This window comes from Lissotriton vulgaris, chromosome 2_1, assembly GCF_964263255.1.
Source record: "Lissotriton vulgaris chromosome 2_1, aLisVul1.2, whole genome shotgun sequence".
NCBI lineage: Eukaryota > Metazoa > Chordata > Amphibia > Caudata > Salamandridae > Lissotriton > Lissotriton vulgaris.
This window is the reverse complement of record NC_141687.1, coordinates 1,582,067,384-1,582,091,884: the sequence shown is the minus strand read 5'-3', so window position 1 is coordinate 1,582,091,884 and position 24,501 is coordinate 1,582,067,384. Positions and strand designations below refer to the sequence as shown.

At 45.3% G+C, this 24,501-nt stretch overlaps 1 protein-coding gene across 1 annotated transcript in view; it reads left to right on the top strand.

The window, feature by feature from the left end:
• The window catches only part of LOC147732932 (von Willebrand factor D and EGF domain-containing protein-like), a 1,979,930-nt gene that overhangs the window by 623,296 nt on the left and 1,332,133 nt on the right, over positions 1-24,501 (top strand). The window contains exon 10 of the mRNA XM_086955141.1: positions 22,466-22,739. Coding sequence (XP_086811267.1) covers positions 22,466-22,739 — 274 coding nt within the window. The remainder of the gene's footprint in view (positions 1-22,465; positions 22,740-24,501) is intronic.

The window sequence follows — 24,501 nt, the reverse complement described above, 5'->3', positions numbered from 1 at the left end:
TTTCTTTCTACCACACTATTCCCTTCGGGGTGTGACGGACAAGAATACCGCAACCCAACTCCCAGGCTGGCCATGGCCTCCCTATAAGCTCGAGAGCTAAAAGCAGGACCCTGGTCAGAATGGAACATGGCAATTGCGTATGTGCCGATAAAGACTCGCAGATCTTTTATAACCGTTCTGGCGTCAGCCGAGCGCTGTAGGCCACATTTTTTAAGTGTGTTTAGCCTTAATGATTAATAGGACGCAGGATGGGATGTAGGCAGCGTTACGCTGGTTCTGATTGGTAGCCGGTAGCATAGTTCACTACTGCGATCCCTGTTGCAGTTTTCACAGTTGTTCGCATATATTTGGTGTTGCACACTCATTCCCGGCCACCAGTATACTGATTGTAATTAAGTCAGGGATTCCTTGATCATTCTGTGCCTAGGAATCAAACCCATGTGTGCGTCTGCTATTAAAAATATTCTCCTGTTCATGTTCGGAATTACCCTATCCCCCACTCCAGGGATTCGAGCAAAAGGAACGGAGTTTGCATCGATTATGTATGCATAATTGAGTGGATAGTTCACGGGTAGTGCTGCACAGTCGCCTTTTACGGTCGTTTGTACTGCCAGCATCGTTTCCCCGTCTATGTATTTTTCTGTACACTTTTTTGTGGCTACGGAAGCCGGTTTAGTTGCTTCCGCTATGGCTGTATTAGCCAATTAATTCCCTGCAACGTGAACGCCATCACGTTGAAGACTCTGTGCGTGTATCACGTGAGTCTTTTGTAGTTCTTTCTCAAAAAGAGCTACCTGTTTCCAGAGCAATTTATGCTTTATTGTGGCACCTGTGTCATCTTTGTAATCGTTTTCAATCCAGTTCTGCAGTTTATTATTGTAAGAGTTGACGCAAAAATGAGAATCGCACACGATTAGTGTCGGGAATTCACGTTCTGCATTTTCAAGCGCCATCTTTAAAGATCTGATTTCAGCTCTCTGAGCCGAACAGTTTCTTACTGATTCAGTTTTTGTTACTTTCGGTCTGAATTTACCGCACAGCCAACGACCTTTAACAATCGCACAGGCTGCATCGTAGGATTTGCTCTCTACGTTGAAATGCTGTACAAATCTATCTGTATAGATTATACAGGCGTACTGTGGGAGAGGCAGAAGTTCGTTTGGCAGAGGATATTCTTCTTCATATTCTAAATCATTCAGTTCTTCGTATTGCGGGGCGAAATAGTATTTCACATCTTCCGCTCCAAGAGAATCTACATACTGTATCCATTTCGGATACAGTGACACTGTAGGCAGGTTTACTGGTCTGAATAGCGCCTCGAAGGCGGATTCCGCTGTGAGGATATTAATCCTTTTACCATGTGCTAATTCTCGTTCATTTGCTAATGCAATTTGCACTGCTTTCACAGTTCTTTCTGTGTGACTGAATGTTTTTTCTGCTTGTGTGTACAAGTGAGATTTAATTGAAATTGGTACCTTTTCTCCCTCATTAGAGGTCAGGTACATGAATCCGCATCTTCCTGGGATGACTCGGATTACAAGATTGCGCGTGTTGTCACGTGTATCTAATTTTGTTTTTGCTAACATGTCTGTTTGCAATGATCTCAAAATTTCTGTGTGTTTTTGAGTCCAAGTGATTTGTTTAAAATCAGGTTTAATTAGTTCGTAGACAGGTTTAACCCTCTCTGCGTAATTTAGAATGTATGTTCTATCGAAATTCAGAAAGCCTAGAATCGATTGTAAATTCTTCAGCGTTTTTGGAGCTTGGAGTACAGCGCACTTCTCTAAGAAGTTGTCCGCTAGGCTTTTCCCTTCACTTGATAATTCGTATCCTAAAAATAATACTGTCAGATGGGCAATTCGAGACTTTTTAAAGTTGAATTTGTAACCCTCTGCTGCGAACCCAAGTATAATGGTGTTCACTCTTTTCAAGTGAGTATCCAAGTCGTCGTCTGTGAGATAGATAACATCTACGTAAGATAATGCCTCATCATCATATATTTATAGTAACTCTGTTACTCTAGCTGAGAATAGTCCTGGGCTGTTCTTGAACCCCTGTGGGAGCCTACAGAAATTTTCCTGAGACCCCATTACGGAGAAAGCGGTCAAGTATCTGCTTTCTGGTGCAATGTTTTGACAAAAGAAACCATTAGATATGTCTAATGTCGTTTTATATTTTTTCCTAACTATGTTATTCATTAGTGCAGCACTGTGCGAATTTTGTACTGCAAAAGTTTTGCAACATGCATTGAGGTGTCTGTAGTCCAAAACTAGACGATATCAATTGTCTTGCTTGGAGACAGGAAACAAAGGATTGTTCATTTGAGAGGTGCATGTTTCAATCACCCCCTGGTATTCAAGTTGATCTAAGATCTCCCTGACTTGTTTTTTAGCTTCTTGCTTAATGGGATACTGCCTTTGGGCAGTTGGTTCACTTTTTAACTGGATTTTGTGGGGAGGAGAGTCCTCATCCCATCCTACATGATTTTTATATAATGCCGGTGCCTGGGCTACTGCCCATTTCCTTGCATAAGTATATTTGTTGTGAATCGGAATGTGATTCGAGAAGGCAGGCCTAATCATTTCTCCGCCACGAGGGCACTCCCTGACAAACTCTGGGGGCCAATCTTTTTCAGCTAACAGAATATCATAGCCTTTTGAGAGTTTATCCCAAAATAGACCCCTTATTTTCCTAGTCTTATCACCCTCTATACGCAATGTTATTTCGTATATTTTATGGGACTCGCTAAGTCTGGTGTCGGCAGTTTCAACCTGAATGTATTCATTCGTGTCCACTGTCTCCAGATGACTCATCAAGATCTTGCGGGCTATAGTGATTTCTGCTGCACTGTCTAACATTGTCTGTGCCCACTCCTCGTTTTTCAACTGTGTCCTCAGTATTCTCGGCATGTTCGATTACTCTAATACTGGCTACCTTCTTTTTCGGAAATTGAGATTTTTTACTCTGAGCAGGTTCCTTGTCGTTGGACTTGGTGTGCTCTCCTGGGTCTGACCGTCCTCTTCTTTCCGATTTCTGCGAAAAAGATCGAGAGGGACGTGTATCAATACTTTGATATCTATCAGTCTTCTTCAAATTATCCCTATTTCTAAGGTTGTATCTTTTCTCAGAGGGCTCCCTCTGGGGAGACTGGTGTTCTCGAGTCGGAGTTCTTTCCCTCCGTCGAGGAGACCTTCCTCTGGACTGGAAAACTTTTTCCTTGGGAGTGGATTGTTTATTTCCATCCCAGCTCTTTTTAGGAGTGTTTGAATTATTTTTAATAAATAATTTTTCAGGATTTTCGAGCAGTTGGGGATTTACTGGCTTCCCACCCAAGCTGTCTCTACCTAGTTCTTCATAGCATTTCTCTATGATTCTGGCAAGCTCAATTGGTTGATCTGTTATATCTGTTTCTTTCAACTTCTGGCGGATCGCCACAGATGCTGCTTCTCCCTTTATGTTGGCTAATAATATAGCCGAGACCTGCTTGAAGTCTTTCAGTAATTTCATACCAAGAGTTAAAGCAGGTTCTGGACCATATTCATTTTGAATCTGTCTTAGTACATCTGGTATTATCGCCATAGACGGAACACCATGTGTTTTTGTGGGGATGGAAGCAAAGACTGTACCCCAAGTGTCACAGTCCTCCACGTGTGGTGCGATTCCCATAGGAAGGCAGATAGTCAAGATTCTGTGTTTCTCGATAGGGGTAGTATCCGGAAATACTGCCTCTATTTGAGTGATTTTCTGCGCTAACCAGAACGGAATTTGTTCCTGTTTTACGGGTGTTTTACCAAGACATGACTGTATGTTCTGTGGTGTAATTTTATTAGTGTTCCCCTGATGAGGGGTCAGCTGTGGTACATTAACAGCTGGTTGGACTGTTGCATTATATATTGGACTAATTGCCTATGTATTTTTATAAGTGTTTTTAGCTATACTAACAGCTCTTCTTTTGACATTTTTGCAATGTCCGGATGTGGTGTGTAGCTGGCTAGAACCGGCCACGTTGCTCCTGGTCTACCTAGTGGACCGAACCTGGTAATATGATCATTATGTTTTTAGGGCGCCTTTAAACCAAAGTAAATGTTCTTGGTATTTTAATGGGATTTCAGTCTCCTCGAAAGGAGCGTACTCATCCGGTGGTTTCTCTATTTTGTAATAGTGAAACTCTTTTTTTCTAGCGTTTGCCGCTGGAAAGTTTATCCATGAATAGAATACCTCTGTCTGCCGATATTCGTGTGCCTCTATCACGAAAATCACTGTACCACCTTGTGGTGTCAGTCCGTTTTCTATAAGTTTTAAAGTTATAGATTTTCTTAAATTGACCGGGATGATTATTGCATCCGGTTCAGTCTGTAGGAGACTCGTGTCTTCCTCTATTAGTAGGGTTGCCAATCTAGCTGCTTCCCTTTCTTCTTCACTGTCTGACATTTTATTAACGCAGATTTTGCAGAGCAGGTCTCCAAGGAGACAAAGATTAGGTGCACAATATTTTGGAACACTGTATCCTTCAACGTTGAATAAACCAGAGCTTTACATAGGAATCTCTTCCTACTGAGTTTGGGCGGATTTTAACCTTTCACCCACTCCAGACGTTTATTGGAGTATTTACGGGAGAAAGGGGTCTGTGTGAAATATGCACGACTGAGTTACTCTAACTTCTTGCGTTAGTTTATCGCCTTACCAAACGTTTGGGCGCCATGTAGTGTAGTTCCTATTTTCCCAATAGGCCCTGCACATTGGAATAACATAAACAGTAGTATCGACGTAGAAGTGCGGATCTTCCAGGCCTCTACTGACTATGCTAAACTTAATTGGGTTTGTTACCAACAAGCTCAGAGGTCACTGGAAACTTTCTTGACTGAATAGGAAGTGATCAGCTTCCCTGGCACAGCCAAGAAGGGATTCAGTTTTCCAACAACCGTGCAACATGACAACTTTGCTCCTCAGATAAGAGCCAATCTCTAGAGTCGTGTGAACAATAGACAGTTATTTTACTCAGTCAGTGGTTGTGCAGTTTACTTTCACAATATGTAGAGAATAGAGAGACAGGCGTTTTCAATAGAGGGTAACATTTATTGAACAGTCTTTCTTCTCGTGCAAGAGAAATGAATTGCCACAATTGCAAGACTTGTTATTATAAAAAGTACGTACAGTAAGATGAGTATTGCGAAATAATACTGTAAAAGCATTGATATGGTTTCTTAGTCATACAATGGTTTAAAATGAATAAAACATATATACATTCATATATACATTAGGCTAAAATGCTCAACTGGTGCTTCTAACTACGCCTACCCCAGTGTACCTGACCTAAGCCTAATACTTGGGAGGGGAGTAAGTAAGTAAGTTGGTTTTGCCAAGGTTTGCTTCAAGAATTCTCTCTAAGGGTTTAGTCAACACCATACCTCAGGGGCTCGATATCCCAGTCACCCGCAAGGGTAGGCTGGAAACGCCGGAGCTGGATTTCTCTGCAGGAGAAAAGACAGCGTCTCTCTCAGCGCGTCGAGGAGGAGGAGGGGCAGCGTCCGCTGGCAGCTTGCATCTGCTGGGCTCTTGCAGGGGGACGGCTGTTCAGTTCCTAAGTTCACCACACCATCGTTCGCTTGTTAGCAGCGATAGCAGTAGCGATAGCAGCTATGGTATCATCAGCATAACAGCAGCAACTTCAGCGTTTGCTTAAGGCAACGTTGGTAATATTTATACCTGAAAGGTGCCTTGTTTGACGTACGTTTTTGGACATAAGATGTCAATAAAGATGTGACTAGGAAGTGATCGTCTATCGGTGCTCATTAGAGTTCTATTACTAATCAAAACATAGCAAGTGGGGCTTTCCCAGGTTGCTGAGTTTTTATCTTGTTGAAGAACTCGGAGTGTTAATCTAGGAATCTTAGATAGTAACTTCTACTATGTCATTGCACTAATTAGCTGCAAAGGAAGTGGCAGAGGAAGCGATTCTGAAATGTGGCTCTGTTCGTGTGAGGCCAGAGACGAGTTTCTGAATATTGCATTTGATCGGTTATTCCAATATAGGGAATAAATGGATTTATAGACTTATAGGGGCATAAGGTCACAGTATCGATCAGGGTCCTAGATTAGAACGCTCCCCCCCTTTGATCCCAGCCCTGGCTTTAGATGTACAGAAGGGGGTAAATGAGCCATTTGTGTGAAGGCAGGACACAGCCAACACAACTGTAAGTGTGTCATGCCTCCCTATCTCCTAGCTCAGGAAGATTATCAGTATGCAGATAACACAGATGTTCCTCTTGGCACACCAATCAATCAATCAAGCAATCAATCATTTAATTTGTAAAGCACACTACATACCCGCAAGAGTTTTAAGGCGCTAAGGGGTGGGGAGGAAGGGGATGCTGTTGCTACTGGTCGAACAGCCAGATCTTGAGTTGTCTCCTGAAGGTTAGAAGGTCTCCGGTTTGTCGTAGGATGAGGGGGAGTGTGTTCCAGGTCTTGGTGGCGCGTTGGGAGAAGGATTAGCCTCCGGCTGTGGTTCTACGGATGCGTGGAACGGTAGCCAGGGAGAGGTCCGTGGAGCGGAGTTTCCTGTTGGGTACGTAGAAGGAGAATCAAGTGTTGATATAAGCGGGGCCTGCCTTGTGGAGTGCCTTGTGTGCGTGGATCATGAGCTTGAAGGAGATTCTTTTGTCGACAGGGAGCCAGTGCAGGCTCCTCAGGTGGGGGTGATGTGGTCGTGGCACGGGACATTGAGGATCAGGTGTGCAGTGGCATTCTGGATTCTTTGCAGTCTATTGATGAGCTTGGTCGGGGCTCCGACGTAAAGGGTGTTTCCGTAGTCGAGTCTGCTGCTGACTAGGGCCTGGGTGACTGTTTTCTTTGTGTCTGTCAGGATCCATCTGTAGATTTTGCGGAGCATACGGAGGGCGTTCAAGCACTTACTGTGCTGTGGATAGCTGGAAAGTATGTATAAGGAGTACCTGTTAACCAGGCCCAGATGTGGATTGGTATCAGGCTGAAAAGCACATAGAATCATAACCACAGGGAAATGCCCACTTTCTAAAAGTGGCCATTTAAAATAGTAATAAAAAATCCACCTACATCAGTAAGCATGATTTATTACTACCATTCTAAACATACCAACAATGGCAGCACTAATCCATTCTTATAAATAACTACCACCTACACAAATATAAGGGAATTCCAAATGCTAGTTTATGAGAGGAGTAGGCCTCACAGTAGTGAGAAACAAAATAGTGTTTTGTGGCTACCAGGACATGTCACACAATAAAGGAACATGTCCTTCCTGGTACTTAAATAGTACCCTGCCCACAGGGCTACCTAGGATCTAACTTAGGGGGACCTATATGTAGTACAAGGGGAGTTCAAGGCTTGGCAGGTGGTTTTAAATTCCAAGTCTAAGTGGCAGTTAAATGCGCACAGAGGTCCTGCAGTGGCAGAGGCCCGAGACAGGTTTACAAGGCTACTTGGGTGGATGGCACAACCAGTGCTGCAGGCCCACTAGCAGCATTTAGATTACAGGCCCTTGGTATAAGATTTGTACTTTTCAAGGGACTTGGAGGTAAACTAAATATGCATATCAGGGTTATACCTTTGTCTCCATGTTTTATGGGAGAGCACATGCACTTTAGAACTGATTAGTGCCCAGAGTCCGAAAGCCAACAAAAAGAGGGTAAGAAAAATAGGAATCCGGCACAATGTTTGGAGATAACCTGTACAATGGGCTAGTTTGACAATGTGCTTTGACACCAAAATGAAGTATATAGGTCTCATGGTTCCTGAAATATTACATCATCACTGCAACATATCTGCCATTTTTAAAAACGTCCTCCAGAAAAATTTGGCCCAGATTAGCAATGTCTACCCAAATTAAATTATTTCTCTCCTAATGATGCAACAACACAAACAAAATGATATTCTACGCACATCAATTTGCTTTACGGAGGTTATCAAGGGGCCAGGAGCCCCATACTTTTTTTATTTTAAGGAATACAATTATTCTACTGCCTGTCAAAAGATAACCATCTCAGGACAGAGAATTCGTAGAGTTGAAATGCTTCAGGCGCAGTATAAGACAGGCAGCCTTCTGTGCTGTGAAACCTAACATGGGCAGGCAGCTAAACGAGCCTTCTTGCCAGAGTGACTGCTTACATGAAAGACATGTACATGAGCACAACGGGTCAATCTACAAATGTAAAGGGATCTCAGAAGATGGTATTGGCTTTAAATAATGGAATCACTTGATGCTCCTAATGGCACATACACATATTTATTCTTTTTGAGTGGTATTAGAAAGGAGTTACCAGATGAGCTGTGAAATGTGTACTTTTTAAAGTAGTGTAACACAGGCCCGTGTGCCGCAGGAGCTGCAAGAACCTGTGTTATGCCCCTAAATATTCTCCACTGATCCAACCATGATTCAATTTGGTGGCTCTCTGGTTACAGACACAGACCTCTAATATATCCTTATAGCCCACTGTAGCTGGCTATACCGGCTATTAAAGGCCAGCTCCTGTGTTAAAGGCCTGAGCTGAAGGCGAGGGTCTTTAACAAGAGATGGGACTTCAATAGCCGGTATAGCCCTGCTATGAAGGGCCAAAAAGAAATATTAGAGGTCTGTGTCTGTAACCAGAGAGTCACCAAACTGAATCCTGTTTGGAGCAGTGGAGAATATCTAGGGGCATAACACAGGTCCTCTGAATGTTGCTCTGCAGGCCTTTACATGCCTGTACAAGCAAGGAGCACTTCATTGTCTTCAATGGAGCTCCCAACATTCCAATGTTCTAATATAGCCTCATAGCCTGCCGTTGCTGGCCATCCCGGCCATTAAAGGCCCTCTCCAGCGTTAAATGCCTGAGCCGTAGGCAAGGGAGTAGGACTTTAATGCCAGCATAGTCCAGTTAGGGGGGCTATCAGCCTATCAGAACATTCCGCCACTAGAGGTCAAAATGTTCTAATAAATAAAACACAGACTGCCCGGAGCAAGAGGCATGTGAGGCCTTTGTTCAAAGCAATAGCTGTGAATAGCAACATTAGAATGTTAGCTCTCCGGGCTTCTGTCAATCAATCAATCAATCAATCAATCAATCAATCAGAGTACTTGTAAAGCACGCTACTTACCCGTGAGGGTCTCAAGGCGCTATGGGGAGGGGGGGTGCTGCTACTGCTCGAAGAGCCAGGTCTTGAGGAGTCTTCTGAAGGTGAGTATGTCTTGGGTCTGCCGTATGTGGGTAGGGAGGGTGTTCGAGGCCTTGGCAGCGAGGTGGGAGAAGGATCTGCTGCCAGAGGTCGTTTGTTGGATGCGGGAGACAGTGGTGAGGGCGAGGCTGGCGGAGCGGAGCTGGCAGGTGGGGGTGTAGAAGCTGAGTCTGCTGTACAGGTAGGCTGGTCCGGCGTTGTGGAGTGCTTTGTGTGCGTGGGTGAGGAGCTTGAAGGTGATCCTCTTGTCGACGGGGAGCCAGTGTAGGTCTCTCAGGTGGGGGGTGATGTGGCTGCGGCGGGGGACGTTGACGATCAGTCGGGCGGAAGCGTTTTGGATGCGTTGTAGTCGTCATAAGTGTTTGGCTGGGATTCCTGTGTAGAGTGCATTTGCCGTAGTCCAGTCTTGTGCTGACGAGGGCCTGTGTCACTGTTCTTCTTGTTTCCATCGGGATCCACTTGTAGATCTTGCGGAGCATGCGGAGGGTGTTGTAGCAGGAGGAGGAGACGGCGTTGACCTGCTTAGACATGGAGAGGGAGGAGTCGAGGATGAATCCTAGGTTACGTGCATGGTCAGTGGGTGTTGGTGCTGTTCCCAGTGTGGTCGGCCACCAGGAGTCATCCCAGGCTGAGGGGGTGGGTCCGAGGATGAGGACCTCCGTCTTGTCCGAGTTCAGCTTCAGACGGCTGCTCCTCATCCAGTCGGCGATGGCCTTCATTCCCTCGTGGAGGTTGGTTTTGGCGGTGTGTGGGTCCTTGGTGAAAGAGAGGATGAGCTGGGTGTCGTTGACGTAGGAGATGATGTTGAGGTTGTGATGGTGGGCCATTTGTGCGAGGGGGGCCATGTAGACGTTAAACAGCGTTGGGCTGAGAGATGAGCCTTGGGGGACGCCGCAGATGATGTTGTGGCTTCGGATTGTAAGGGTGGGAGGCAGACGCTCTGGGTTCTGCTGGAGAGGAAGGACGTGGTCCAGTCAAGGGCCTTCTCTTGGATTCCGGCTTGTAGGAGGCGTGTGTATAGAGTGCGATGGCAGACCGCATCAAAGGCGGCTGACAGGTCCAGGAGGATGAGGGCTGATGTTTCGCCGTTGTCTAGTTGCGCCTGATGTCATCTGTGGCGGCGATGAGGGCTGTCTCGGTGTTGTGGATTCGTCTGAATCCGGACTGGGATGGGTTCAAGATGTTGTTGTCTTCCAGGTGGCGGTCCAATTGCATGTTGACGATTTTCTTGATGACCTTTGCTGGGAACGGGAGCAGGGAGATGGGCCGGAAGTTCTTGAGGTCCTTGGGGTCCACCTTGGGCTTCTGGAGGAGGGCGTTGATTTCGGCGTGCTTCCAGCTTTCCGGGAATGTTGCTGTTTCAAAGGAGATGTTGATGACCTTCCGTAGTTGGGGTGTGATGGCTGCGTCTGCATTGTTGAATCCGTGGTATGGGCACGAGTCTGATGGAGATCCTGGGTGGATGTAGTTCATGACCTTGCTTGTCTCGTCGTCGTTGACGTTGGACCAGGAGAAATGCTGAATAGCTCCTTGCTGTCGTGTGCATTGTTGTCCAAGCGGTCTTTGAAGGAGGATCTCTTGGCTAATCTGATGAGGTGGCGATGTCTGCGGGTGGCGTCCTTGTGGGCTGCGTGGTTCTCCGGTGTGCGTTCGTGGAGCCATATCTTCTCCAGTTTCCGGCATGTGTGTTTGGACATCTGGAGCTCGTTGGTGAACCAGGTGGCTCTCTTGCTGGCATGGCTGTTGGAGAGTTTCTTGAGCGGGGCGAGGTTGTTGGCGCAGTCGTTGAGCCACTGTCTGAGTTTGCAGGCTGCAGCGTCTGGGTTGATGTGGTTTGCGGGTGGGTTCTTGGCGAGGGTGGTGATCAGCTGGTCTTCGGTGACTTTGCTCCAGTAGCGGCGAGGCAGCTGTTCGGTGTGGTGGTGCGTGGTTGGTTTCTTGAAGGTGAAATGGATGCAGTGGTGGTCGGTCCAGTGGAGTTTGGTGGTGTGGTCAAGGGCGACGTGGGTGCCTGTGGAAAAGACGGGGTCCAGCGTGTGGCCGGCGGCTTGGGTGGGTGCGGTGACGAGTTGTCTGAGGCCAAGGTTGGTGAGGTTGTCGATCAGGGTGGCGGAGTTGGCGTCGTTGTTGTTCTCAAAGTGGAAGTTCACGTCCCTGAGGAGGATGTAGTACGTGGAGGCGAGTGCGTGGGTGCTGGCGAGGTCGGCGATGGAGTCCCTGAACTGAGCCCGGGGTCCGGGGGGTCTGTAGATGAGTGTTCCTCAGAGGGTGGTGTTGGGGTCGGTGTGGATCCGGAAGTGGAGGTGCTCGGCGGTGTTCAGGGTGTCGTCTGCGTGGGTGGCGACCTTGAGGGTGGACTTGTGGACGATGGCTATTCCTCCTCTGATTTCGTTGGCGCGATCCCTGCGGGTGATCTTGTAGCCGCCCGGGATGGCTATGGCGATGTCGGGCACCGAGGAGTCGTTCCACCAGGTCTCAGACAGGAAGGCCAGGTCTGGGGCGGAGGTGTTGAGCAGATCCCAGAGCTTGACGGTGTGTTTGCGTGCAGAGAGGGTGTTGAGGAGTATGCAGCGGAGGTGGTTGGGTCCAGTCCTTGGAGGTTTGGTGGCTCTGTCGCAGGTGAAACTGCAGGTGCGGCAGGAGAAAAGTCCGTTGGTCCGTTTCGGGGCGGCCTGGAAGCAGGTCTGGTTTTGGCCCGCGTTGAGTGCATGGAGGGTGCTGGCGTCGTAGTGGAGTCTGGTGTTGTGGTTTTCGCAGGGTCCGGGGGTTCAGGCACTAGGCGCGGTCCAGGCGTGGACAGGCGCAGATGTGCTTGCCTTAGGTGCGCTTTCGGCGTGCCGGCGGCACGCCTGCTGCGTGCGTCCGCTGCACGGCTGAGCAGCGTCCGTCACATATGGGGAGGTGGGAGGGAGGAGAAGCTGGGAGGCGGGAGAAGTGGGTGGACAGGGGGCGGCACAGCAGGGGGCAAAGCTGCGGGGAAACAGTGGTACAGAAAGCAAAATAGGGCAATGGAGGGGAAACAAGTGGCACAGAGCATAAAACGAGGCACAAAGAAGGGGAAACAGTGGTACAGAAGGCAAAATGGGGCACAAGGGGGGAAAACAAGTGGCACAGAGCAGAAAACAAGGCGCAAGAGGGGGAAACAGTGGTACAGAAGGCAAAATGGGGCACAAGGGGGGGAAATGACTGGCACAGAGCAGAAAACGAGGCACAAGAGGGGGAGACAGTGGCACAGAAGCAAAAAGGACGGAGGACACTTACCAGTGGCAGTGGCAGCGGCAGCAGGAGCACACAGTCGTAGCTGCGTGGAGAGTGAGCGACCTACCAGGATATGGGGAGGTTGGGGGGAGGAGCAGCTGGACTCCCAACATTCCAATGTTGTAATAGAGGTTTCATAAACTACCATAGTGCATTTGCTACTGATACACTTAACCTGCATTTAGTTTACATTTAAACTGTGTGTTATTTTATATGTACATACCTGAAGGTGAAAAAAAAAGTTACAGAATTTTGTTTTTTTTAGTCACCCCTTTGATCCCTTCCAATGCTTACTCACCCGCCCCATTGTGTACAGCATCACAGTTCCCTTACTTTTTTTAATGCACTTCAACTGCTGGGATATAGTGATATTAAATAATCAAACCTGTCAAAAACGAATATCTGAAAAGGTGGATATGACGCCCTGAACCATAAGTTAAAGCCACATCAGCTCCAAAAATTAATTGATGCGAAACTTAACGATATGATCAAAGATCTGTCCCCCACATGCATCAATCTAGGATTTTGCATTTCTTAAATAGCGAAAATTAAGGAATCGCTATTTAGGAAATGCAAAATGCTATGCATCAAGAAATCCTAAAAGTTTTTAGGATTTCTTAATTTTCGGAAATTGCGATTCCTTAATTGCGAAGTGCAATTAAGGAATGGCATTACATTGATTCCTATGGGCCTAGAGGCCCATAGGAATCAATGTAGTCAATTGGAAGGCAGTAGCAAATTGCGAGTGGCACTTAGAAAATTTCATGGGTGCAGCGGGGGGTCCAAAGGACCCCCCCTGCACCCCTGAAATGCAATTGAAAGTGCATGTTTCACACACACATGTCCTAAGGACATGTGTGTCTGTAACTGGACAGTTTAAAAAATGCATTTTCAAGCATTTTTAAACAATTTCGCAAATTACCACGAGGTTGAACCTCGTGGTAATTTGCACTTCCAATTTGAATAATCGCAATTTTTTTTTTAATGATGCATTGCTTTTAAGGAATTGCAAATTTGCAATTCCTTAAAAGCAATCGCATTTTTGGAATTCGGTAAAAATACCGAATTACTCAAAAATGCTTGATGCATCCCAAACACATATTTAGGAAGTGCAAACGGCCGAATTTACCGATTCGCACCGTTTGCACTTCCTAAATAGGTTGATGCATGTGCCCCTATTATGTGTCATGAGCAACTGAGCCGGGAATGTTACAAAGTGAGTATAAACTTTTACGTTTTTCAATTCAAACTATAATTCTTATCCAACAAAAATAAATAGGTCAAAGGATATTAAAGCAGTTGATATCAGGAAGTGAGAATAAAGTAAAGTATGGCACAATGTAAAATCCAGAGAAAGCACAAGCAATTACTAGTCTGGCCTTAGAACAAAAATATTTTTAGAAAAAGAAGACATTAACCACTTGTATTCATCTATAGGAAAAAAAAGTGCATGCCCTAAAATCAATAATATAAGCAAATTCTGAAAGTTGGTGACTAAATATTCTAACAATCATGAAGTGTTGTCGCCTTACTCCCCAATTACTTAAAATTGCATTTAAATGCCAAGTATTCCCCGGAAGTCGGTTTTGTAACTGCTCAACAAGTAAATTATGCTGGTAGTGATGAGAAATATGTCTTGGAGAGTCAGCGATAAATAGCAAATTCAATAAAATTTTCTAAAACAGAGGAGGTGTAGTACTGCACTGAAGATCAATGCTAATTCCCGGGCTATTACTTTGAAAGTGGTGGAAATTAGTAACTGTAATAGTATCTGATAGCTGCCATGGAGCCTTATTAGTAATGGTATTTAAACAATCAATACCAAAGCCAGAAATTCTCAGTCTTAAGTTGAAAACTAATGACCTTGGTAATGGTGTTCCCTCCCGGATGGCTGTCGAGAATATGCATACATTTTATTGGTATTTGGGGATTTATTCAAATATTATAACATGCATTAAAGGTTGGCCACTATCTGAGTGCCTCTGCGGCAGTCATAGCCTTGTTTGCAAAATACTACTTTCTGCCATCTAAATAACAAGAACTTTGATTATGTTCCACCATTCACTGTGTAGTTCATGAATTTAGTGGCAAGCTTACATGGAAAAATAATGATATTTTGATAACTGTGGCCTTTATAAAGAATTGTTACAGTTTAGCTAAATGATCCAGTTACAAATATTGGCTGAAGGTTAGTCATTACTGCAAATTAAGATGGTTTTACTAGCCAAGATCTCAGTCGTTCCTGTCTGTAGAGATTTCGTATTGTGGAATAAATAAACACGAACAGTGACTTTCCAAGAACTGCACATGAAATTAAGAGCCTAAATTAAAAAAGGCAACAGATATGCAAAATATGCTGTGCTAGAATGTGATAGAATCTGCTAAGTCAAACACATTACCCCTCCAAATGATCTCAAACTCATTGAGAATACCTTATGCATGAAAAGTTTAGCACTAAAATAAAATCACAGATACTTAACATTGGTTCAATAACTGCAATATGTTTAGGTAAAATATAAAATGTATACTGCGATTATGGAATGTATAGCGATGGACTGTACGCATCTCTCATGAAAGGATTTGGACAAGAAATTACAAACTTGCATTAAATAAATATTATTTAATGGTCCAGTCAGATATTGCAGATAAATAAGTACTATTGCTAATTTGAATATATAAAAATATTCTGTGAGGGAAATCCGAAGAATATAGTGAACGTATGTTATGTTATTGAAATGGCGTAAGTGAAATAAGAACACAAATAGTGGAAATGCCAAGTGAAGATTTTGAAATAGGTTAATTAATTAATTAACTAATTAATTCTATGGTGCGGTTTCGATTTTACAGACGCAATTCAATTGGTTTTATTTTTTAACGAAACGCCATCAAAAGGTAATTAATATTATTTTCATATATGCAACACATTTCAAAAGGTTCTTTGGCACATGATCACTGTAGAAGATTAGATTATTTAAAACAACAAACAAAGTAAGAGCGGACTTGAGAGTATGCAAAAATAACCTACAAAATGTGCAACAGAGGGGTATATTCACAAGAAGGTGTGATAACTACTGCAAGTGTAGCGTACTGCAACTTTCAACATTGCAGCCAATCGCGGGAAAATAACCCGTGTCAACGTGGAATTCACAAAAAGGCAGTAGCATGCGATAGACACCAGATAAGGCGGCAAATGGATCAATGCCAAGCCGCTAAAATGCGATATGCAAACGCAAAAAAAACATGTGATGGGGCCAATTGTGGTACAAAAAGCAGCGAAAAGCTGCCACAGGCCTGCAAATCCCACGCGTCTGGCGGGACAGTGCACCATAAAAACCAAAGAAAAAACACCAGAAACAAGCAAAAGCACGTAGCAACATGGATGCACCCTGACCCAGCGCAGAGGCCAACTCCAACCCCACAACCCCCACAGAATACCAGCAAGAAACAGCGTGGTCGGGGAAGGTCAAGAAGAAGACGGAGAGGAAGATGGGGTGCCTACCGCAGGAAAACAAGACCAGCGTCACAGAGGTGACAGAATACTACTAGCAACTGACCCACTAGCAGACCACCTGGATTGCAGTCGGAGTCCCGAGGAGGCCAATCCTGGAGGCCAATTGGCGACGGCATGGAATTACTGCCTAAACCAGGCACCAACCTGCTACCAACAAGAAGGCAGCAACGGCAACAGGTGGAGGCAGTCCAGCGCCCCCGGAAAAGTTGGAGGAAACCCAGACCACAAACATCAGTGTGGAGATGGTGCTAGGAGTAGGGAGTACGGACACAGTTCGAGTGGACCTGACATAACATCAACAGGGAGTGCCACGAACAGGGACTGGGTTGACTGAGAGATGGACAAAATGGTATACATGCACGGCGATGCGTAGCAACAACGCACACCCACAAACACCCAGGATCATGTCCCAGATCCCCTTGGCACACTGCAGCACACACACATAGCATGAACAGCACACCCACATTGACGACAACGTGGAACACTGTGCATAGCCAAAACTGCAGAACAGAGGACCCAATTGGCTCAACACAGCACAGCACCATGCCCAGGGCTGTGCAAATAACAGTCACACACCCATTTAGGCTGGGTGTACAAAGGCCCTGGCCACTCCCCTTACAAATTGTGTGGGTGACGACAAAGCTACATGTCAAAGCTCAAGCACACTGCCTGCAGTGACATGTCTGCATCCGATGTACAAAGCACAATGTAATGTCCTAGGCCCAGGGTCCACATGCATACTAGAAGACCACAGAGACACACATACATATAATGGCTATGGGCACATGCGCCCGGTCCCTTTATTGGCAGGGCCACATGTACAGTGACACCTGTGCTGGATTTGAGTGGGTTGAGTGTAAGCCATTCCGCACGGAATGTCTGGTGCTGGCAACCACTTGAACATTGGACACCAGTGCAACGGAAACAGAAAACACATGCAATACAGAGTTAACTGCTGAGCAACATGTAGTGAGCCGGAGAAAGTCCAGAGGACAGCCAACATGCAAACAGGAGTGTCTGTGAGTTGCAGTGCACTGGGCTTTGGACACTGGAGATGAGAGCACTCTTGTGAAGAAAAAGTCTTGGATTGTGTTCCTTCGATATATTACTGATGAGATGCAGTGGGGTGTGTTAGACCTGCATTATCTGTCTCATCAATGTCTCAGGGCCCCCAAACTGTTTGGGAGGAAATACCTGAGCAACTGTTCCATAGCACAAAACACAATCAGCAACAGACAATGGCCTTCGGTGCACTGAGTCACTGACACCTAGAGTGCTGAGCAGGGTATCAGGCTGATGTTGACAACCACGACAGGCCTGAGCAAACTGCTTCAACTAGGATGCATGGCAGTTGGAGGTGGTCCTTGAAGTAGTGGCACGTGCATCTTGCGGTGATGCGTCATCCAGGCCGGTCTGGACTTGCTTTGGTGTGTGAGCACTGGTAGGATGCATTTTGGCCCAGAGGCTGCGTACAGCGCAAGACCACAGGGTAATGGCATTGATAACCCCAAGGCCTACGCCTCCGGGGTCAGCCAATGTCTCCAGAGAAGGAGTCCCGACAGGACCAGCACCAAATAGTGGCCTCGGATGGACTGCAGCCGGCACAGGCACCCAGCCACGGGACGGTGACTTGCGATGCAGTCAGATGGGCCATGCGACCTGAGCGGGTCACTATCACTGTCTGAGGTGTATGTTTTGGAGTGTTTCAGGGGAGAGGGGAAGGTGTCCTCCGGTGCAAGACACCAAAAGGTTTGATTTGATCCAGAAGCAGCAAATGGGTAAGTGGAATGCGACAGCCCCGTTGCCACCACCAATTCCTTATCAGCTACATGGCGATGAAAACTGCCCCCTAGGTCATACGCTCAGAACCCACCACAGTTCGACCAGAGAGTGTCCATGAAAGTCGGGGAACAGACTTAGTGGCACGGGGGCGAGTGGGAATGCAGTTTGCGTTGATGCCGGTACACTGATGTGAACTCCGCCATTGCTGAATTATGACTCTGTGACCTACTGGACCGCGGTGTAGGCCGGAGGTAGTGGTCGGCATTGGCCATTCACAGAGTGTCGCCGGCATAGTTTGGTGGCCCCACCAGCCTGCGTAGTTCAGGTTCAGGTGCACCATGTATTCGGTCACCTCCGTGACTGTGACCCGGCTTTCGTCCGGACTGGGCTGCATCTTCCTCTTACTCTCTGTGCGACTACTGGTGTGGACTCTGCTATTCGTGAATCGCGACTAGGTGCTAGATGTGAGACCTACTGGTCCACAGGGTAGCCCTGGTCCCTCATCCAAGTGGCGCCGGATGCTGTTGAACAGGGTTTCTGGCTGCACGTGTCGCCGGATGGCGTTGAACAGGGTTTGTGGCAGAACATGGTGCAAGGTGCGCATATGGATCTATGCCTCATGGATGGAAGGGAGTCTGGGGCTGGGGCCGCTGTCCCGGATTTAGGTGCACTGCCATTCATTAGCCAGGACAAGGTTTCACATATGGGACCCACTGAGCCACAAGAGGACGCCGGTAGAATATGTTAACAAGAAAGGAGTAATGTGGGTCAACGTTGGGGAACAGCGGTGGTCTGAAAGGCTGTCCGGGTCGTGAGCTTCTGGCTTGGAGGTTACACTGGCACGTGGTGGGCCCTCCTTGACACACGCCTGTGTCTGCTGCATATCAGTGTGGCCTGGTTGCGCAGGGTTGGCCCTAACAGGTTCGTGCTCCAGCAGGCTGGGGTATGGCAGTCGCACAGGATCTCAGGCTACTCTGCTAACGAGGACGGTGTCGGCCTCATGGCAGGGAGGGAGGCACCACCGTCCTGGCAGAGACATTGTGCTTTCCGGAAGAGGACCACGCCCAGGACTACATGTTTTTTATTCACACCCCTACGCTGGCCTGGCATAAGCCGGCCCATCACACTCTGCTCATGCTTACGGGGGGTGTAACAGGCAACATTTCCGCAAGGTTGCGTCCACTGTCCACTACACGCCATACACCAGAGGTGTATGTCACCGTGGATATGTGTGTGTTCTGCATACTGGGGTCTGTCCAGCACTTCGCCACCACTCTTGACATTGTGTACTTTCCCAATCATGGTTCTACTGCATCCTTCACACATACCTACTTGCTTCCTCTCCCCACATTTGTCTATTTTGTGACTGAGTTGCCATGACGTTGATTGGTCATGTTCACAGCTTTACCAGGTTAACATTGTAAGTTGTTCAATCGTGTCTGGTAGGTGGGCATGTTGTTGTGCATGTTGGTTGTGAACTTGTTGCGGTGGATTGCCCCTAACACATGCGTGCGTCCGGCTATGGCGTATGGTCCTTGCTTGGTCTCCACCGGTTCATGGGCATTGTATTGGCCATACGGGCCTAGGGTGCCAGGGTGATGGTGATGTCCATGACAGGTGTGGGGCACTTGGATGTGGATGTCTGTGAGACTCTGCCGACTCTGGCGGTTGTTGGTTGGGGTGTGCCAGTGTCCAACAGGTGCAGCACGGCCAGCAGCTTGGTGTGGGGTGGGGTGTTTGTTGTCTGGTGTGTTGGTACCGTTGGCCTGTTGGGCGATGATGGCCAGGATTCATAGGATGGTTGTCCCTTTCAGCCTGTAGTGGACAGTGACATTGTCAGAAGTTGTGTCTGTGAGGCAGGTGCATTTCCTGGGGGGCGGCTGTCTGTCTGCACTGCCTCTGTGGTGGTCTGGGGGGTGCAGAGTGGGTGTTGTGGCCCTCTTGGGTGTTCGAGCTGCATGATCAGTAGCTCCGTGGCTTCTGTTTGTCTTCAGACGTGGTTCTGGGATGTGCTCCCTATTGTGGTGCAGGCTGCCTTCTGACTTTACACCGGGTCAGGGCAGGTGTAAATATCCGGCTGCTAATGCACCTTACCGAGTGTTTTGTGTTCTTTTCGCCGATCTGGCTTGTCGTTCTGAATGTTGAGGTGTAGTGTTGTCGCGGCTTTTGGCACGGGAACGCCTACTCTGCATCTCATTAGCGATAGTTGTGGTGGTCCTCTGTGGCAATGATTTTTGCAGCTGCTATCGTGGGAAAACTGGTGCTGAAGGCTGTTAGCACCTGCTTGTGAATGGTGGGGTAAATTATCACAACCTTGACTGTGATAAAGTGCTGTTAATTCAGCGATACCTCCTTGTGAATATGCCCCAAAGTGGGGCAGTCACAAAATCATTTTCGACAATAAATCATAACAATTAGAACAGGAGTGTAATCAGTCATTTCTCATCCTTACATCAAAATTGTTTATCATACTTTTCGGTCAAATGTTTACAATGGCATCAATATAAGTGTTTAAACTAGTGTGATCGATGAAATCCCTAAGCAATATGGAAATGGACTTTAATTTAGCAACAACTGTTATTATAGTCAAGTTCCTGTTTGGCAACATTAGAGCTATAAGTAGCTCATTGTAAAACCACAAAATCTATATTTACATATTATATTGCATATGGCCTCTGTAACGATAGTTGTCATAGATGCAAAATATACAGGAAACTTTTCTTGGCTCAGTCTTCAGAATAACAACAGCTTGTGTGATTCACTAATAATTCTTCCAAAAAGCTTACCTACAAGTGAATAAAAAATCCACACAGCAAGTAAAAAAAAAACAATGGAAGGGAAAAAAATCCATATATCTTACTATCTAGTATAAAGAAAGCTCTAAGGTATGAAAGGAGCCCTCTGAATCAAAGTTAGAGATGTACAAAAAGTTCATAATTCATAATTAACTGAGACAGTCAATTTACATCATTTATACAAGGGGAACCCATGATTCTATTGTGCTTGTCCATAAAATGGTTGGCCATACTGTAGTTAGAGTCTTTGATAATAATTGCTCTAATGTGTGTTAGTATTCTCTTTTTTTTACAGGAAAGATGATACTGCATATATATATATATATATATATATATATATATATATATATATATATATATATATATATATATATATATATATATATATCTATCTTTTTACACATACATTGAATTGCAAATTCTGTTTTGCATATAATTCTTCTGCTGATTTTGGAACCCAGTACACGACCCAAAATATTGTTTGTGCTGTATTTGATGATAGCTCTACAATGGAGCCACATGTGTAAAAAGCCTGGATGGGACACGAGGCACAATGTCGTTTTCTCACTGTGGAAATTACTATGGACCAACTTTTATTTCAGTGATGGACTTTTTCGGAACGTACATGAGTGGTTGTCCATATATTACTGTGCAAATGGTTTCCTATATTTCTGAGGATATTCCAATATCTGTAAAATGTCTTTCTAACTGAGCCAGATTATGTACTGAATGTTGAAATGCACAGAATGTTTTTGGTCGTGCCAGTGCTTGATTAAGTCATATTCCTCATTTGAATGCCATTGAAAATCTTCTCCCTGAGATGCAAGTCAACTCTTACAAATGGCTGTTTTAATATTTTCTTGGAATAGCTCCGTTATTCGAAACTTTGTTTCATATCATCTCAAATAAAGATGTTAGTCGTGACTGATCCATAATTCCGTTTTGCATGTGAAAATGTAAATTATGTTCCAACTAAGGTTGCGGGTTGACTACTTTTGGCATTAATTACCAGCAGTTTAATTTCTATACAGGATCGTTTCTTTATTATCTTGTTCCGAGCAGTGCATGTTTGTGCATACCTTCCTTACTTGTCAGTATTCTTGCTGTATAAGGGCCTGATTTACAGGGATTTGGCTTAGGCACCATGGCAAGTTATCTTGCTGCTCTTTGTCAAAATGAAAAGGCAGGAATGCACCATATTGATCCAATGGGTCGGATCTTTTCTTCCTGTGCCTAGTGTCTAGTGCCAAAGTAGGCACCCTTGCACCATGGTGCAGGGATGTCTGTGTTGTAGGCAGGATTGTTTAAGTGCAGGAAGAAACAATCAATTTAAAATTGAGTGTGTTTAAGTGAACAGAAACAATCCATTGAGGCGTGCTCCACTTTCTATGTGTGCTACATTTTGCATTGAGGAATAAACAAAGAGAGATAACATTATTGATCCTTTTTACACCTCACCTTAGGAGGTGTAAGGTTTTGGCACATCTCCACGTTTACATGGTCTTATAAATCTGGGGAAGCATTAAAATCCATGTGTCTTGTGTGGGAAAGCCTACCGCAGTGCCCATGGAACTCCTCCCTAGCAAAGAGTAAGGCAATGCAGCAATTTGCACTGCCTTGCCTTACTCCATATCTATGAGGCCTATGAGGCCAACCAAACCAACGCAAAGTGGTTTTGCATGGCCTCATAGATATGATTTCAAGGTTTTCCACATCGAGCATCAGAACAACTGACGCTACGGAGGCGCAAGGGGATCAGAAATATGCCCCTAAGTAATTACCATGTAATAAATTGCTGTGTTGGTCCATCTGACTAATACAACAATCTTGCTACTGCTAGACAAAGTTTAAATGAGTGATTGTATTTTGATGTCATGTTCTTAGATTTTGCTAAGGAAGACTTTGTATTTTGTTTGCTTTATTATAGGTTTTATGAAAACCAAAAAACTGGAACGTTTGTATTTTATAAGAGTGTAGTCCGCGAATTGGAAGTGCATGTTCGTCAGCGGAACTGTGGAAGCCGCCATCATGCAGTATCTTGCAATTGTGGTGTAGCTGCGAAAGAGGGAAATGAAATTGTTTATTTTGACATGTGTAATGGACAGCGACAGGAGACTAGACCCCACCTTTCAATAAGGAATGTTGGATCATCAAAGCAGCAAGTAAAAATAAGAACCTCTTATCATGGGAAAAAAATTACGGTAAGTTTAAATTCTAATTTGCATTGGAAACTCTAATTCAACCAACGATGATGCATAAGTGTGCACTATTTCTATCCATACAGATATGTGGGACATCTTAATAAAGATGCAAGATATGTCTGATGAACAGCGTGCAATTTGGTAGTTACAGTTATGTCTGCATTTTCATCGGAAGGGCATTTTTTGTTTGCTTATAACTTTGGCTCCATTTGGTGAATCTTCATAAAAAAATTTAAAAACACATTTCCACCCTTCTTTGATCCTTCCTGGAAAGTTTCAAGGTGATTCGTCAAACGGGATCAGTGAAAAACGGGTGTCCCATAACCGAATTTCCACATGCATTTTCCATAGACTATTTTAGGAAGTGATACTGTAAAAACGGCTGAACAGGTTTGTCCAACATTGGGCAGGAATCTAAATCTTGTACTATAAAACCGTGCTTTGGTGTAAATCCAGTCACTAGTTTTTGAGAAACAAAGAAACAAAAATATTTGTATCTCTGAATGATTGGTTTTGAGGACAACCGCCCATTGGTCCATCAACTTCACGCCATTACTAATTTCATTTACTGTTAAATGTGAAGTATGATCTCCTGAACCAATTGTCATGAACTATATGTCTTCCTTACTGTATATGACTCATGAATACAGTCCACTTGATCCACTTGATTCATTGATTTTACTGTCACTTACGTTACCTCACTACCTTATCCTCCCCTGATCACTTACTACTTCCCTTCCTTCCCACCCTGAGGCACCGTACAACCAATTGTACTTATTGATTTACTCTCGTGTATATTTGATATACTCAGTCTCGTTGTGATTAAAACAATGTGGACCTAATTAGTGTTGCTTATTATTTGTTTTGATTGTACAACATTCATTTACACAGACACTGGGACCCCTTCCTCTCAGTACTTATTGAACCCAGGTCCCAGTGACTATGTTTGGGTAAACCCCCCCGTACATACCCTGGTTCTGAGGAAGTCTCACAAAAAGCCCTCAACTCCAAATCGAAAAAAGAGCGTTCTGATTGGCCTAGGGGACTTTTTTCCCTTGGGCCTCCTCGCTCCCTTTGGAGTACACTCCCACAGGAGCTCTGATTGGCTGGCCGCACCATGAGAGAGAATGTCACAACAGTCATTACACAACTACTGGAAGTTATTCCCTGGATAGGAGCCAAACTTTAAAAACAGAGTTAGGATTTTGTTTAAGAAATGCCCCATTATTTTTATTTTCATTTTAGGTAGGAGTCGTGAGTAGGACTATCCTTCCCGAGCCAGTCTTGTACCTCATACTCCCTGAGCCAATCACATATTAAAGGGCAGGGTGGGTCACATGTTATGGCTGCAAGTAAAGGCCTCAGAGACGCCATTCCATGGGGCAATACTTTAAAGAAAAAATGAGGGGGCACAGAGCCCCATTTTTCAAGCCCATTAAGGCCTTTGGGACCCTTTACCACAGGGATAACTTTTTTTTAAAAGGGAAGGGGGTGCACAGCACTCCACCTCAAGCCTGTTAGAGCCCTGTGGACCCCAACCCTACGAGCAGGTTCAATGACTGTGTCTCAAGAAGTCCATCCAAGGACACAGTTTCCCTTTTCGAAGGAGCGTGTGCAGGGAAGGCATGTCTTCTCCCACTCGGTGGGAGCTTTAAAAATGGGTGGAATCAGACATGTATGTCCCTACCCCTTGGAGCATACGGCCCTCTTATGGTTGTTTTTATTATTGCATGTGCTCAATTGGGTCACTTTGTTATTTTGA